The sequence below is a fragment of the Hoplias malabaricus genome, chromosome 2 (genome assembly GCF_029633855.1).
Source record: "Hoplias malabaricus isolate fHopMal1 chromosome 2, fHopMal1.hap1, whole genome shotgun sequence".
Taxonomy (NCBI): domain Eukaryota; kingdom Metazoa; phylum Chordata; class Actinopteri; order Characiformes; family Erythrinidae; genus Hoplias; species Hoplias malabaricus.
Window position 1 is genome coordinate 5,459,094 of NC_089801.1, and position 17,958 is coordinate 5,477,051.

At 44.2% G+C, this 17,958-nt stretch overlaps 2 protein-coding genes across 8 annotated transcripts in view; both read right to left on the reverse strand.

The window, feature by feature from the left end:
- ltb4r (leukotriene B4 receptor) overlaps positions 1–2,396 on the reverse strand; it is a 12,192-nt gene extending 9,796 nt beyond the window's left edge. Inside the window, exon 1 of one of the 2 annotated variants that reach the window (XM_066659876.1) lies at positions 2,352–2,396. The gene's annotated coding sequence lies outside the window, so the exon portion shown is untranslated. Of the gene's footprint in view, positions 1–170; positions 389–2,351 lie in introns of those variants that run through there. The other variant, XM_066659875.1, reaches the window with a different exon arrangement.
- Positions 2,397–4,637: 2,241 nt separating this feature from the next.
- The window catches only part of ltb4r2a (leukotriene B4 receptor 2a), a 37,504-nt gene continuing 24,183 nt past the window's right edge, over positions 4,638–17,958 (reverse strand). For 4 of the 6 annotated variants that reach the window (XM_066662235.1, XM_066662238.1, XM_066662240.1 and 1 more), the window contains 4 exons: positions 10,752–11,369; positions 10,144–10,344; positions 9,274–9,317; positions 4,638–7,766 (listed from right to left, as the gene is read on the reverse strand). In XM_066662235.1, the coding sequence (XP_066518332.1) occupies positions 7,454–7,766; positions 9,274–9,317; positions 10,144–10,344; positions 10,752–11,360 (1,167 nt within the window). In that variant the 5' untranslated portion in view covers positions 11,361–11,369 and the 3' untranslated portion in view covers positions 4,638–7,453. Of the gene's footprint in view, positions 7,767–9,273; positions 9,318–10,143; positions 10,345–10,751; positions 11,370–13,890; positions 13,984–17,958 lie in introns of those variants that run through there. The other 2 variants (XM_066662239.1, XM_066662236.1) reach the window with 2 other exon arrangements.

Here is a 17,958-nt window from a genome sequence, read left to right on the forward strand (position 1 = left end):
AAAAATGTTCTTAACTGTAAATGGAAGTTCATGTAGAAGCCGATGTGTTTTTTCTGAAACGCTGACACAACGCTGAGATCAGATTTAATTTTACGCAATAAATAAATAATATATACATGATGCAAATTGGAAACACAAGCAGCGATGCACGAGTCAAAAGGAGGACTGACCTGAGAGCCGCTGCCCGTGGAGTGAAGCTGGACTGTGGACGATCAGAGGCTGTGACTGAATCTCACTGAATTTCTTTCCTCTTTACATCATTCCTCTGTTCCTCCAGTGACGACTCTGACCACTCAGTGCTTTCAGAAGAGAGAGGGTGACCACACGAGCCAAGGGCTGGCAGAGTTCAGCTGTTTGAGAAGCTCTAACTCAACAGGTCTCTCTCTCACTCTCTCTCTCTCTGTAACTCCCTCACTCTGTCTCTTTGTTGTTATATCTCTTCCTCCCTCCCTCTCCCTCTCTCTCTGTTGACCTACTTCCCTCCCCAATCACCTTTCTCTCTCTCTCTCTCTGTCTCTATCTCCCTTCATCTCTACCTCTCTCTATGAACTCTTATCTGCCTCATCCATCCCACAATGAGTGCAGCTTCTCTCACTCCACTCCCGCATGTCCTGCCCCGCTCTGCTCCTCAGTCCTGACCACAGGAAGTGCCCTCTTTTCCCCTTTTCTCTCCATCGCTGCTGATATCACCCACCACTCCTCTCTCGAGCCTCGAAGCGCAAGGCGCAGTGTGGGCTTTTCACTTTGCAGCAAATAAACAAATCAAAAACATACCATTAAACTGTTTCTGTTCAAGGTTCTGGTTTCATAAAACACACCTCACACACACACACACACACACACACACACACACACACACACACATCTGAACCCAGCATACAGTCACAGGTCTAGAACAGCAAGGGTCCAAGTCACGGGGGTCAAGGTCCTATCCGGACTCATTGGGAGCAAGGAAGGAACACACCCTTCACAGAGCAACACTCACCCAGTCACTCACACACTCACATCTGTGGGTCTCCGGGTCCGGGGTGGATTCCTCTCCTCAGGTCACTGTCTGTGAGGAGTGTGGTGTGTTCTCTCTGTGTCTGCGTGGGTTTCCTCCGGGTGACTGTCTGTGAGGAGTGTGGTGTGTTCTCCCTGTGTCTGCGTGGGTTTCCTCCGGGTGACTGTCTGTGAGGAGTGTGGTGTGTTCTCCCTGTGTCTGTGTGGGTTTCCTCCGGGTGACTGTCTGTGAGGAGTGTGGTGTGTTCTCCCTGTGTCTGTGTGGGTTTCCTCCGGGTGACTGTCTGTGAGGAGTGTGGTGTGTTCTCTCTGTGTCTGCGTGGGTTTCCTCCGAGTGACTGTCTGTGAGGAGTGTGGTGTGTTCTCCCTGTGTCTGTGTGGGTTTCCTCCGGGTGACTGTCTGTGAGGAGTGTGGTGTGTTCTCCCTGTGTCTGCGTGGGTTTCCTCCGAGTGACTGTCTGTGAGGAGTGTGGTGTGTTCTCCCTGTGTCTGTGTGGGTTTCCTCCGGGTGACTGTCTGTGAGGAGTGTGGTGTGTTCTCCCTGTGTCGGCGTGGGTTTCCTCTGGGTGCTCCACTTTCCTCCCGCAGTCCAAACCCAAACACACACACACATTGGTAGATGGAGTGATTGCATGAAACTGTCCACAGGTGTGTATGTGTGTGTGTGTGTGAGTGACTGGGTGAGTGTGTGAAACTGTCCACAGGTGTGTGTGTGTGTGAGAGAGAGAGAGAGTGACTGGGTGAGTGTGTGAACTTGTAAAAGGCAACACTATATTCCAGATATTTGACGTCTATCAGAATACACAGATTTTCCTCGTATTACCACTGTCCAAAGAAAACCATATATCTCAGTTTTTGTGGATGTTTAGTTTAGAACATCATTTAAACACAGCTCTAAACTTACACTGAATAAAAGATTTTAACAGTGAGTTCCAATGAAATGTGTTTTTTTTTTCCTTCCTTCTGCTGTAAAGTTACTATTTTGGAAACACATGGTTTTCACTGGACAGCGACAGTATTCAATTCTATTGGACACATATGAACACGTGTGACATACAGCAGGTCTTGTTCAATGTACAATACATTTTGCTGTTTTTACTGCACAATACGATACATTTTCGATACGACACAGAGAAAGAACATGATTTCAATTTCCCTTTTATTTTTTGATGTAGAGGTCACCACGGCCAATACAAACACAACAGTATATTTGGAAAGGAAGACTGGTACCAGAAATATTAAAATTAAATAATAAAATAAAAATATATTTAGAAACAAATGGGGACATGGTGGTAACATAAGTTCTATCTAAAAGCAGAGCTTAAAATTTCCTGGTTTTCAGCACTGACCTGCTGCCGTTAGCAAAACAACCCTCTGTAGGTGGGACCCTGACTCCATTGCCTGCTGATTGGCTGAAAAAAATGTAACGACCAATGAGAAGCGCGTTGTCTGTATAGGCGCCGTTGAGTATCTGCCCTCCGGCTGAGTGAGAGAGAGAGAGAGAGAGAGAGAGAGAGAGAGAGAGACGGTTGGCAGTAGTGATGGGAAATTCGGCTCTTTTTGGGGAGCCGGCTCTTTTGGCTCGGCTCTTTCGGCTCCTAAATGGCTCTTTGTTTTACCACTTATTTCCACTGGTACAGAACAATATTACCTACATTTTAAATGACTATATGGACACAATATTATAGTTCAATATTAAAAATAATAAATAGTGTTGCAATGGCCAATTGTTTTAATGGCTGTCTTGTAATAACACACTGATTGCACTCACACATTCAATTGTTTAAATAATTGGATTTTTATTTAAACACCTTAATAAAAAATCACTTGTAAACTCTGAAATATAGCCAATGGGACCCAAAAGGTAGGTATTACAAAATAGCTTATTAAATTAAATAATCATCACAATTCAATACAGTGGAACCTCTACTAACGAACGCCTATATTAACGAACTTTCCAAGATACGAACCAGGCATTTGAATATTTTTTGCTTCCACCAACGAACCATGACTCTAGAAACGAACCTGAGCCTCCGTCTGGAAATGGCCACTGACCCCAGTAGACAAGTCTCCCAGCGCGCCCAGACTTGAGTCATTGACCCATTTCTTCTCGTTTTCTTGACCCTCGAGATTTTAAGATTAGCAAATTGTAGTTTTAGCAATTTAGCATTAGTGTAAATAGCAGACTGCTAAGTTAAGCCGTATCTACGCTTCGTCTCCCCACATTCACCGCCTACTCTCCGTTACCCCCACCCCCCACACACACACACCTCCCATCATACAGCCAGTGCCTGTGTTACTCCTCCAGCCAGTCGTTTATTACTGTTACCACTGTATTTCTCTTATTTTTAGTAACGCTACATGTATTTTTTTTTTACTAATTTGAGAGTGTTGTAAACATATATCAGTGCAAAAAGGTGACTTTCGGGGGTGGGGCTGGAACGCATTAATTGCTTTTCAATTATTTTACATGGGGAAAATTGACTCGAGAAACGAACTGTTCCACTTACGAACAGGGTCACGGAACGGATCAAGTTCGTAAGTAGAGGTTCCACTGTACTCTGCAAAGTGCAAAACTGATTTAACATTTTCTTCTACTATTTTTTGGAAGGCAGATTGCATTCAGGAAAACCAAGTGTCTCAGCTTGGAGGGTTGGAGCTTGCTTGTTGTTCTCTGATTGGTTGAATGACAAGCCTTAGAAAAAAATGGCTCGGTCTTAGACGGGAACCGGCTCTCATCGTTCACTTACAAGAGCCGGCTCTTTGAACCGGTTCGTTCGCGACCGACACATCACTAGTTGGCAGCACAAGTTCCAGCTCAGTCTTGCTCTCTCCGCTAGTCATTCCACATCCAGCTAATCGTCGAACAGGCTAAACAAAACAATAGCACGGCGTTTCCCCAGTAACTCGGTGGATCGTCGTCATAGTAACATAGCATTCCTATTACACACAGTGCCACTAGATGTCGCATGAATCTACAGCCCGCCTCAGAACTATGTCCTTCTTTGTAGATGGCTGCAACTCATTACGCGGGTGGAGAAATTGCTCAGAATATTTTTTAAAACACAATCTCAATGTTCTCGATGTTTACTATGTATTGTGACACACCTAATATAATAAGTGAATAAATTTACTGAATGTGTTCAGCCATTAAGTGACAGCGAGTATTGGCGACATCGTGTGGCAAAACGGAGAATTGCAAATAAATGCACAAACCAAAGACAAACCGTCCCCTTGGTCGTGAAAATCATTCATAACGACACACTGAATATTTATAAGGTTTTTTAACATGATTATTTATAGGTGAGCGTGGGCTGTGAGGAGGTGGAACATGAAGCACTTATAACAGATGATGACGTATGATGAGGAAACAGTGTTCAAGTGCATGAGCAAGGCTGTATTTACCTGACAATAATTCAGATTATTTATTCACTTTCCCTCCACACAGTTTTATAAATGAAGCCCCTGGTTTGAGAGTGGTCTAGTGACTCCACATGAGCAAGAGAGGACTTCGAGAAGGACAAATTAACAGTTTGTGCCATCTTGAGGCCAACTCTGTGTACTGCAAGAAGAGACAAACATGGAGCGTCCACTAGAGGGCAGCTTTGACACGTTTTAACGTCTTGAAATCTTCTGAAGTTTCTAATAGCTTTTTACAACCACCGTGAAACAGAGTAGAGAGGAAACCCTTCAGACGTCTGGTTCCTTTCACCACTGAAGAGGGAAACTCAGACTTTTGTTTCTTTAGAATAGCAAACATTCATTTATTTAGGCAGAAATTGTGACATTTCCGAGATACAAACATGTACATGTAAATTGAGTGTACTGTGGTATAAATAAAACAGGCCAGAGGTTCAAGCATCAGTTAGTGTTCATCCAAGTCCTGGAATGAGCAAAACAAAAGACATCAAAGGGTTCTAGTCATTTCCAGGTGACTGTTGGTCTTGGTTTTCCACATACAGTCTTTACACAACTGTGAGGACATCACAAAGCAAACAGAATTTCCACAACCAGGCAAAGCACATCTGGATTAAAGCAGGGATTCAGGACTCTCCACTTATCAGAGACTTTGCGCTGCATAGGCTCAGATGAATATGTGGAGACATATCAGAAAAGAGCACATAATAATATTAATAATAATAATAATAAATCTCCAGTCGGTACTCGAGCATAAATCTGGACAAATCCTGTGCTCATTTCACACCAACAACATGAGTCCATCCAAAGACCAGTGTGAAATGTGGGGGACATTTCTCTGATGAGGAGGAAAAGTCTGTCCTCGGGAACATATCCAGTTTATATTCCTGCCCAATGCATCCAGCAGGTGGCTGTGCCCTAGATGAAATCCATAAGTTTGTCACTGAACTACCCGCTTTAATTAAAGAAACACTAGGTAAAATATTTGTATTTTATTTCTATGCTCCCCTACAGTTGGAAGACTGTAAATCCATTTTACAGGCGTCCTGAAAACAAGCGGGAGTGGGAGGGATGTGGGGTAGTTTCCTACCCTCCTCCAAAAGTTACATAGTGCAGTTTCTGCAGTGCTGAGCCTGGAGAAGCAACAACAGAGGCTCTATTCTCTGTGTTACAGCTCAGTGGAGATTCCCTGTCATTTTATAGCTGTAATTTTATGTTAGAATATTACATATTGTTGCTTTAATAGACCTCTGAAGTGTTGTGGGCATTCTGGGGTCATATCCAGGAAAGTCTGCCCAAGACTAAATACGGCCTGGGAGATAACAGAGTGAAAGATCTTTGAAGACTGGCATTTTCTGATACAGAAGCTTAGCTGGTTCAGAAGATATTTTATTTTCTGATAAATGATGCAGACTGGAAATTTAAGGCAGCGAAGGATCTACACTTCCTCGGCTAAATATAGTTCCCTCAGCAGGCAGCATTTTACAGCAACTGATGCTAGGTTAAGGTTTACTTATGCGAAGATCCACATTAACGTCTCTGCCACAGTGCTTTAAACTGGACGTATTCCCCCCTCTTCTCCACAGTGGAACACAGTTCTGTTTCTTAATGAAACGTCTGTGACCTGCTTTGGTTCAAACCCAACGAGCCCCACAGCAGTGTTCTCCCCCTGTGTAAACAGCCCTGTTCAGAACGCCCGCTTTCAGCACCTGTTCCTTTAAATGATAACGAGCCGCTCGCTGTTCACCCCGACCCCGAGCGCACAGCAGTGAGGAGCGAGGAGCAGAAGCTCAGGTTTTTAGCCGTTTTCACTCTGTTCTCTTTCTTCTCCGTTTTTACTCAGTGCTCTTATTTCTCCGCGCTCGTTGTGTCTGTTTTGCTGAGTTTAACCTCGTCTTTGCGCTCTCACATAAACACGGGTCCAGCGCTGTGATTGGACAGACTCAGACGAGGGGGCGGGGCCATTCTAAAGTCTCAGAAGCAGAGCTCGTTTTACCCCACATTTTCAGACTCATGCAGCGCACAGAAAGGTCTTGTTTCACAGTGTGTGGGTTGGTATGTCCCCTCTAACATGATGTGCCCTTTGGGGCAGTACGCAAAGCTGAAAGTACAAAATGGGAGCTACGTCATTGTGGCTGCGAGTCTCTGCATGCTTCACTTCACCTGTGATTCAGTCTTGTGTCGCAACACAGAAATATTTACATGGATCTGCGCAGAAGTATAAACCAGAGTGAGACATGCAGGTACCAGTTTAGAATAATACTACTATTATAAAGGCCTATAAATGGTTACAAATACATTGAAAGTCATTAATAATCAGTTAGAAATGGCTACCGTGACCTGGTTTTGGACCAATATTGTGCCCACATCCTTCTGTTAAACCTCAGATCTCAGATACGTACTTGCCCTACTTTATCTTCTCTGTCAGTCCACATTACGCCTGTCATTTCAGCACACATTTATTAACAGGTTTAACCATTTAACCACCAACAGAATGCCTTTTTAGACATTAATGACTACATTCACATTCTGAAGTCTGAGGATATTGTTTTTACTTCACATTTTTATTAAGTTATCTGACATCTTCACTCTCTGGTAAAAAATTAAGGGGGTATTCAGCAAAGCATGATTTTTCAGCTAGCCTGTCCAGCAGGAATCTCCATCCTGGAGAAACCGAGAAATCCAGCTTTGTGGAATAAACCCCAGGTCACGGTTGTGTTTCTAATCCATTTCAATAATTATTTCCAATTAATAAACACATCTGTTTATAAACTCTTTTTAAGGGCAGTCTTATTCTAAACTGGCCCCGACGATGTTAAACACATGATGCCAAAATCCATCCCTAAAGGTTCTTTAGGGAACCCGTGGTTCCTGTGTGGCATCATAAAGTCTTTACGCTGAAAACTGAGCACTAAAACATCTCCGGTGGGATGCCCTCCTTTTTTAAAAGCTTGTCCAACCCAAAGACAGTTCAGCTTCAGACACGAGGCGCAGAGCCCCCCGCCGTTCTCCTGAAAGTGCATTAATCCAGTTCCTAAATGAACGACTTCCCGTTTGTGTCGGGTGTGACTTTGACGTTGGAGCTGGTGTTGACGCTGGTGGAGTCCGTCTCCTTATTGGGGAGCTGCTGTGTCTCCTCTTTCTCCCGACTGTTCTGGCTGCACCGCCCTGTCTTTCGGGACGTCGGGTCTATACCCGCAGCCTCAAAGAGTCGCGCCATGAAGGCCACCCCCGCCTGCCGGATATACGCCTTTCCCACCAGAGTGTAGAGGATGGGGTTAACACAGGAGCTGATGAAGGCCACGGTGGAGGTCAGCGCTCGCATAGACGTCCACATATGTCTTAGTCTGGAGAAGAAAGAAGAGGACAGTTAGAACAATTAGCGGTTTCTTTGTTTGATTCTTCTTTTGTGTCTATTTCCTTTGCTCAGTTCAAGATTCGCATCCTCTCTCCAGTGCCACATTCTTTCAGACCCTGTGTTGATCTGCTTTTCTCACAGTGGACACAAGGTTGGACAGCGCAGGGAGAACTATGCAGTCTTTTGCTATTTTTTGTGTTTTTCTGTAGGATATTTGAATGTGTAAATGTGTGAGTGAATGTGTGTTTGTGTGTGTTGCCCTGTGAAGGACTGGCGCCCCCTCCAGGGTGTATTCCCGCCTTGCACCCAATGATTCCAGGTAGGCTCTGGACCCACCGTGACCCTGAATTGGATAAGGGTTACAGATAATGAATGAATGAATGTAGGATATTTAGTGGGCGGAGTTAAATCTGCAGTACATTATATCAGGTCTACCACAGAGCCAATCAGATTTAGAGATACATTTATGCCCTGCCCCTTTAAAGCCCCGAAGAGAGATATCTGGAGCTGTTAAAACTATTAAACAGATTTTTTTTTGTATAAATATGTATTTAATATTAAACAAACATTTTTATACATTTAAAAATGACTGGAGAGTGTCTTTTAACTTCTTCTCCTCCACATGGATCTCCTGAATGTGAATCAAATGGAGTATGAATCTTTCAGTGTCTTTAAGTCACTGCTTTTCTTCACCAGAGATCATTTCAACACAGTCCTGGACGAAGAGGGAAGCTGCTCTGACTTGAAGGCGTGAGTTAGTCACAATTCCAATGATTTTACATCACGATGAGAGCAGCTTGGTCCTCTCTGGACTTGTGTCTGTGTAACTCAATCTCTCTTGGTTTTCAAGGGAAGTTGTGCTGTGAGAACAAAGCTCCACAGCTGTTTGTGTCCATCATTCTTTCCACTGTGAGAAAACATCACAATGCTATGGGTCCGAAAGGATGTGGAGAGAAGCTGAGAAAACTAAAAACTATAGCTGTTTTAAACCCTGTGTCCACTCTCTGTCCACTCTGTGAGACACTCCTCCCTCGTTGGTCCACCTTGTAGATGTAGAGTCAGAGACAGTAGCTCATCTGTCGCTGCACAGTGTGTGTCGCTCGTCCTCTAGTCCTTCATCAGTGACACAGGACGCTGTCGGCTGGATGTTTTTGGTCGGTGGACTGTTCTCAGTCCAGACACTGAGGGGTTTAAGAACTCCAGCAGCACTGCTGTGTCTGATCCACTCTACACCAGCAGAACACACACTAACACACCACCACCACGTCAGTGTCACTGCAGCGCTGAGGATGATCCACCACCACATAACACGTGCTCTGTGGGGGTCCTGAGCATCAAAGAGAATGGGCTAACAAAGTATGCAGAGCAACAGCTGGACTACAGTCCGTAAGTGTAGAACTCCAGATGCTCCTGTGTGGTCAGTGGAGCTGAGAGAGTGGACAGTGAGTGTAGAAACAAGGAGGTGGCTTTAACGTAATTGATGGTGTGTCACTTACCTTTTTTTAAAAGCAGTCTCTTCCTTGGACAGTGTCTCTGCTATCTGCAGATATAGAAAATATTTAATCATGGTTAGCACTTTTAATTTTTCTCTGTAGCAGCTCTGCACCAGTCTGCAGTGATATCAGAGGAGCTGCTGCACTTTAGTTACATTTAGAGCCTCATTCTCCTTCAGAAGAGTTCCACAATCAGAGATTACCCCCCTTTCCTCACTCTTCTGTGACATGGAGCTCAGCTCAGATTCTCATTCTGCAGAGTTCTGTTCACACTCACAGTTCCACCTTAAATGCTGCAGTAGACTCATGCACCAGAATGTAACTGCTTCACTATTTAAGGTGGAACTGTAAATTTACAGCTAACTCCTGAGTCCTCAGCTGCTCCTCGTGCTGTTTTCTGCTCGTTCTGAAGTAAAGGCCATAATCCACTGAAACTACAGTAAACTCAGAGAATACACTGGGGTCATAGAGTTTAAAGGAGGAAACACTGACACCTGTGGGTGTCTTTGGGCACTGCACAGCGTCTCACCGCTGATTCACAAGGCGCCATAACCCTCCGTTTGGAGCATGACTTGGAAAAATCTCCATTTGAAAGGCCATGGTGCCCTCAAACTCCACCCCACCCCTCTATCCCAACAAGACCTGAGACACCCCCCACCCCCTAGGGGAAACAGAGGGGTAGGGCTAACGGGTAGACCAAGGTTTGAAATGGGACTGGTCCTTACATCCATGCTACGTCCAGCACTCCCTCCACACAGACCCCACCACTAATACGTATGGGTTTGAGGAAGGAAAATACCCATGTACATGTGGATTAGGCCTGAGATGTTGTGTTATCCCATTCAGTCTCCACACACACACACACACACACACCTGCACAATGTTGATGATGTGGTACGGCAGCCAGAAGAGGCCGAAGGTGATGACAATGGCAAGAATCAACTTCTCGCTGCGGATGCGCCTCTTGAACTTTGTTTTCTGGATTTTTCGGAGGATGCAGATGTAGCTGCCCAGGATTATACCGTACGGCAACAAGAAGCTCAGCAGTGTCTCCATGGCGTACTGCATTACAACCTGAAGAGCACATAACAGACAGGCGTACTGGGTCAGAACTGAAAGCATCTGTAAAAATCCACAACAGTACTAGACCAAACATGGTGTTTCCCAAGGGTCAGGACTTCAGGGATCCTCCAAATCATGAAGCCTATGGTCAGATCTGATTCTTCCCTGACTCTTCTCTCCTTCCTCAGCTTCATCTTTGGAGAATCTCTGATCAGTAACAGCCACAATATTAATAACAGGAGCTGAGACTAACAAGAATAATCACACCCTGCTCCTCCTCCACCATCCGTTTAAAGACGAATGACTCCGCCCACAAACTCCTTCTAATCTGACCACGCTGGTTGAAGTAACTCTGACCCCTTGGACTGTGTTCCCCTTTGACTACATCAATCAAATAAATAAAGACCTTTCCAACTCACATAATACGGCTCAGGGTGTGTGCACTGGCACACCAGACCTCCGCCTCCAGTTTGATTGGTATTCACCTCTCGTGTATTTACATTCCTAAAAACCAGAACAGGAACAGCCAGCGCCAGGGCCAGGAACCAGATCAGCAGCATTGCCCGGCGAATGGTCCTGCGAGTGCTCAGGCTCCTGAGGTGTCGGGGCCACACGATCGCCACCAGCCGGTGCAGACTCATGAGCGTGATGAGGAAGATGGAGGCGTACATGTTGGCGCAGCAGAGGTAGAATATTACCTTGCACGTGGCCAGGCCAAAGTCCCAGCTTTGCTTCAGCAGGTAGACGATGAAGAAAGGCGTGAGGACCATCAGAAAGCCGTCAGCGCAGGCCAGGTTGAGGATAAGGAGCATAGTGACCGAGCGGTGTCTGGCACGGGCCATGATGCTCCAGATCACAAAGAGATTTCCGGGAATGCCGAGGATGAACACCATGCTCAGGATCAGAGCTCCGCTTATGGCCCCGGCGCTGTTAGTCAGAATGGTCTCTGTGGTGTTGGTGGAGGACTGGAAGGGGCTGGACGGGACGGTGACATTTGAGGGAGGTCTGATGGTAAAGTGAGAGGCCATGATGAAGACCTGGAAAAACAACAAAAGATTAATGAGTTACACCATCTCTACAGACTTCACGTTAATTCTGAGTTGGATTTATTTGATGTAGATATAATACTAAGCACGGCATGAATGGAGGATAAGAGTGGAAATTAAATAACTCGCCCCTGAAGACCGGTCTGACTAGAAGCAAAACAAATGTGGTCTCTGACTTTTGCCCAGAACTTTGTCAATTGTGGAACGCATGCATTGTTTAATCAGCTTAGCATTGCTTCAACAATGTCTCCGCTTTATTGTTGTTCTTACAACAGGCGATGTGTCCAAGCAGGTCATTGTTTAGCCACAAAAGGCAGAGAACCTGAGGTGGTGTCATGAGCTCTGGGAAGAATTCAGCACAAACAATGGAGTAAGTTATGACAGTCGAGTATTTGGCCCAGTTTGTGGTCAGTGGTAATCTGCTCATTGCAAAATTAATTTTCAGCTTACCTTCTGATTACCCAATGCCTGCCTGACACTCACCTACAGAAGTGGCATCACCTCAAAAAGCCTCTTTATAAAACGCAGCCCTACATCAAAACACTCTGTAAAAACTGCTGCTGAGAGACACACTGTAAAGCCTGAGATAGTCTATCGGTCAGAGTTGTTGAATCAGACAGACAGCAGCCAGCAGCAACAAACACAACACTGTAGACTTCACAAATTATAATAAAAATGTAACAGGCAAAATGGCTTCAATTAAAGTTTCAGATCAAAATTTAAATTCAATAATTCTATTTAATATAAGCTTTATATAAGTGTGGTGTGTTCTCTCTGTGTCTGCCTGGGTTTCCTCCGGGTGACTGTCTGTGAGGAGTGTGGTGTGTTCTCTCTGTGTCTGCGTGGGTTTCCTCCGGGTGACTGTCTGTGAGGAGTGTGGTGTGTTCTCCCTGTGTCTGTGTGGGTTTCCTCCGGGTGACTGTCTGTGAGGAGTTGATGTGTTCTCTCTGTGTCTGTGTGGGTTTCCTCCGGGTGACTGTCTGTGAGGAGTGTGGTGTGTTCTCCCTGTGTCTGTGTGGGTTTCCTCCGGGTGACTGTCTGTGAGGAGTTGATGTGTTCTCTCTGTGTCTGTGTGGGTTTCCTCCGGGTGACTGTCTGTGAGGAGTGTGGTGTGTTCTCCCTGTGTCTGTGTGGGTTTCCTCCGGGTGACTGTCTGTGAGGAGTTGATGTGTTCTCTCTGTGTCTGTGCAGGTTTCCTCCGGGTGACTGTCTGTGAGGAGTTGATGTGTTCTCTCTGTGTCTGCGTGGGTTTCCTCCGGTTTCCTCCCACTCTCCAAAAATACACGGTGGTTTGGAGACTCAAAAGTGTCCGTAGGTGTGAGTGTGTGAGTGAATGTGTGAGTGTGTGTTGCCCTGTTAGGGACTGGCGCCCCCTCCAGGGTGTGTTCCCACATTGCGCCCAGTGATTCCAGGTAGACTCCGGACCCACTGCCGCTCTGAACTGGATAAGGGTTACAGGCAATGATTGAATAAATGATTGAATGAATGAATGAATGAATGAAACATTCTATTTAGATTTGCAACTACTACTGACATTTCAATTAAACTGAAATTTGAATGCTTTTTATATTTAATTTAAATGTATTTTGAATGAACATATTTCATGTGATGAATCAATTGTGTTAAAATAGAAATTAAAAGACACTTCCCCTAAAAATGCATTTGCACTGTAACGATGTGTTTGAATTTTTTTCTATAATATTATCAGCCCTACTGCACTCTGAGTGTAAGTGCTTGTGAAAATGCAAACCAAGCAAATTGCATTGCCGTTTCCATAGACAAAGCACCCGTTAATCATCCCCTCAGGCTATTAAACCGAATGTTTATATGTGTTGTGGTTCCAAAATAACATTTGTCTCTGTGATATTTTGGAATATGTTTTTTTTGTTAGGAGGACAACAGCAATAATGCTAATGGAAGCTGATTAGCTCCAGCACTGTTATTATTAGCTTAGACACTATTATAAACAGAAGCAGGAGACTGAAAGCAGGCTAATTTTGGACTTGCTTTGTTTTCCAGTAAAAAGGAGCCTGGTTAAAACAACTCTTGCTTAAACCTAATGTGGGTTCTTTACAACATTAAATCAACCAGACGTGACCACAATGCATTAGCTTAGCGCTGATTTGACAGAGAGAGGAAGCAGGGCACTTTTTAAGTAGGTCTTTCTTTAGAATGAGAGACAGACAGAGAAGTTAGCTTGCACAACCTGTCAAAGGCATAACTTGATAAGCTTAGAGAGCCCCTTGAATGAGTCACACGCGCACAAACAATTTTTTTTTTTTTGTGAATTTTGGAGGTTACATAGACTTCCATTCATTTTCTTGAGATTTAACCTTACGACTACCTTCATTTTAAACCTTACCCTGGCCCTAATCTTACACTTATTTTAAACCTTACCCTAAATTTACCCCAATCCTAATCTGAAACTACCCCCAACACTTACCCCATCACTGCTGCTCTATACTGGTATTTTTTAAAGGTATAACCTGTATATTTGAACTGTTATACTTACATTACCTAATGTAACCGACCGCTTCTATCCCCTTTTCCTGGTGGGCCTCTTCCGTGCACATTTTAGACCCTGTCCACATGTATCCAGATATTCCAAATACTTTCAATTTCCCTGTCTAGACAAATACTAAAATGGTTTAATTTTCATACTCCCTCTGTAGTGCACTACGCAAGTCATGAAATAACTGAATCTAGATATTAACACTGCATTAGATATTTCTAATACAGAATCGTTTATGCTTACTATTATTGATATCTGTGTGTGTACAGTGTAGTTTGTGACTGATGTAGTTCACTGTAGAGGGAGCGAGGAGCTGTGTGTGTACAGTGTAGTTTGTGACTGATGTAGTTCACTGTAGAGGGAGTGAGGAGCTGTGTGTGTACAGTGTAGTTTGTGACTGATGTAGTTCACTGTAGAGGGAGCGAGGAGCTGTGTGTGTACAGTGTAGTTTATGACTGATGTAGTTCACTGTAGAGAGAGCGAGGAGCTGTGTGTGTACAGTGTAGTTTATGATTGATGTAGTACACTGTAGAGGGAGCGAGGAGCTGTGTTTGTACAGTGTAGTTTATGACTGATGTAGTTCACTGTAGAGGGAGTGAGGAGCTGTGTGTACATTGTAGTTTATGACCGATGTAGTTCACTGTAGAGGGAGCGAGGAGCTGTGTGTGTACAGTGTAGTTTGTGACTGATGTAGTTCACTGTAGAGGGAGTGAGGAGCTGTGTGTACATTGTAGTTTATGATTGATGTAGTTCACTGTAGAGGGAGAGAGGAGCTGTGTGTGTACAGTGTAGTTTGTGACTGATGTAGTTGACTGTAGAGGGAGTGAGGAGCTGTGTGTACATTGTAGTTTATGATTGATGTAGTTCACTGTAGAAGGAGCGAGGAGCTGTGTGTGTACAGTGTAGTTTGTGACTGATGTAGTTCACTGTAGACGGAGAGAGGAGCTGTGTGTATAGTGTAGTTTGTGACTGATGTAGTTCACTGTAGACGGAGAGAGGAGCTGTGTGTATAGTGTAGTTTGTGACTGATGTAGTTCACTGTAGAGGGAGTGAGGAGCTGTGTGTGTACAGTGTAGTTTATGACTGATGTAGTTCACTGTAGAGGGAGTGAGGAACTGTGTGTATGTACAGTGTAGTTTGTGACTGATGTAGTTCACTGTAGAGGGAGCGAGGAGCTGTGTGTGTACAGTGTAGTTTGTGACTGATGTAGTTCACTGTAGAGGGAGGGAGGAGCTGTGTGTACAGTGTAGTTTATGACTGACATAGTTCACTGTAGAGGGAGGGAGGAGCTGTGTGTGTACAGTGTAGTTTGTGACTGATGTAGTTCACTGTAGAGGGAGAGAGGAGCTGTGCGTGTACAGTGTAGTTTGTGACTGATGTAGTTCACTGTAGAGGGAGCGAGGAGCTGTGTGTGTACAGTGTAGTTTATGACTGATGTAGTTCACTGTAGAGGGAGAGAGGAGCTGTGCGTGTACAGTGTAATTTATGACTGATGTAGTTCACTGTAGAGAGAGAGAGGAGCTGTGTGTGTACAGTGTAGTTTATGACTGATGTAGTTCACTGTAGAGAGAGTGAGGAGCTGTGCGTGTACAGTGTAGTTTGTGACTGATGTAGTTCACTGTAGAGGGAGAGAGGAGCTGTGTGTGTACAGTGTAGTTTGTGACTGATGTAGTTCACTGTAGAGGGAGAGAGGAGCTGTGCGTGTACAGTGTAGTTTATGACTGATGTAGTTCACTGCAGAAGGAGCGAGGAGCTGTGTGTGTACAGTGTAGTTTATGACTGATGTAGTTCACTGTAGAGGGAGAGAGGAGCTGTGTGTGTACAGTGTAGTTTGTGACTGATGTAGTTCACTGTAGAGGGAGGGAGGAGCTATGTGTGTACAGTGTAGTTTGTGACTGATGTAGTTCACTGTAGAGGGAGGGAGGAGCTGTGTGTGTACAGTGTAGTTTGTGACTGATGTAGTTCACTGTAGAGGGAGTGAGGAGCTGTGTGTGTACAGTGTAGTTTGTGACTGATGTAGTTCACTGTAGAGGGAGGGAGGAGCTGTGTGTACAGTGTAGTTTATGACTGACATAGTTCACTGTAGAGGGAGGGAGGAGCTGTGTGTGTACAGTGTAGTTTGTGACTGATGTAGTTCACTGTAGAGGGAGGGAGGAGCTATGTGTGTACAGTGTAGTTTGTGACTGATGTAGTTCACTGTAGAGGGAGGGAGGAGCTGTGTGTGTACAGTGTAGTTTGTGACTGATGTAGTTCACTGTAGAGGGAGTGAGGAGCTGTGTGTGTACAGTGTAGTTTGTGACTGATGTAGTTCACTGTAGAGGGAGGGAGGAGCTGTGTGTGTACAGTGTAGTTTATGACTGATGTAGTTCACTGTAGAGGGAGGGAGGAGCTGTGTGTGTACAGTGTAGTTTGTGACTGATGTAGTTCACTGTAGAGGGAGGGAGGAGCTGTGTGTGTACAGTGTAGTTTGTGACTGATGTAGTTCACTGTAGAGGGAGTGAGGAGCTGTGTGTGTACAGTGTAGTTTGTGACTGATGTAGTTCACTGTAGAGGGAGGGAGGAGCTGTGTGTGTACAGTGTAGTTTATGACTGATGTAGTTCACTGTAGAGGGAGTGAGGAGCTGTGTGTGTACAGTGTAGTTTGTGACTGATGTAGTTCACTGTAGAGGGAGGGAGGAGCTGTGTGTGTACAGTGTAGTTTATGACTGATGTAGTTCACTGTAGAGGGAGGGAGGAGCTGTGTGTGTACAGTGTAGTTTATGACTGATGTAGTTCACTGTAGAGGGAGGGAGGAGCTGTGTGTGTACAGTGTAGTTGTACAGTTTAGAATCACGGCCTTCCACTGACCCTCAGAATAAAGTCTTACCCTAAATATACAACATGTCCTCACTCTAAAATGTTACAGTTTACTTTATGAGGCCATGCTTTATGTTCCTTTAATGAAAGGATGTCCCTAGAGTGAGCATGTAAACAGATTACAGTCTGTACAGTGAGATGTACAGCTAGATCACACACACACACACAGAGAGAGAGAGAGAGAGAGAGAGAGAGAGAGAGAAAATTCAGTGAGAGTGTGGTTTAGAAACTGACAGAACAGAGGAAGTCTGAAGGAAGGAAATGAATGGCACTTCTGCTCTCAGTGGTTTCATATACAGTATTTTGTTTCAAACACAGGTGGCAGGTACAGTTTTAAAGCCGGTATATTCAATATACATCAGTAGAATATATATGTGTACACACAATTCTCTTTTAATTGCAGATTTTTATAAAATAATTCCATTGTGAAGTTGTGAGTTTCTGAACAAAAATCCATCATATTTTATTTTCACACACTGCTTTTTTCAAACCTCTCAGTGGAGCTTCACAATGATTTTAAAGCTGTAATTTTTAAGGTAAAAATATTATGTAGTGTGCATTAAAAGTGCACATTAAAAAAAATAAAATAAATAAAAAACAGTATGTCCTCTGTGATCTAAATTTTTATTTACACTTGTAAAGTGAACGGAAGCAAAAAGATGAAGCAGCACTTTTTCTCAATGTTCTCAAAGCCTTTGCCACAGTGCACAAGTTTTCTCGTGGTTAAACTCGCAGGGTTCAGCTGACAGCAGCAGTTTTACATCTCTGCCTCTCTATGATTTGTTCTTAACATCTCAGTTTCACACGAAGTAAGTCGAAAGGACTTTAAACTGAAGATTAAATGTAAAAAAAAAGAAAGAAGAAAAAAAAAAACGCATGCACACACACACACTGCTTAAATTAAATAGGACTCCAAACACCCAAGCCATTCCTGGTAGGACACCAAAGCTGCTGGACTCAACTGTGTGGCTGAAGGGGTTAACCCCATGCTCTGGGTGCATTTGAGGAACTGTTGTACAGTTCACACACAAATACTCAATGATTTCATATCTCCTCAGAACCACAGCACATCGGCTTTTACAGCCCCAAGCTTGGCTACACTTCCATGTTTCCTAGGGCCTTTTCACATTTGAGCTGTGTCTCTCTGATGGTCTCAGACCCTGAGGCTATGGTTTCTTCTGTCTATGTGAAGATGGAACAAACAAAAAACAA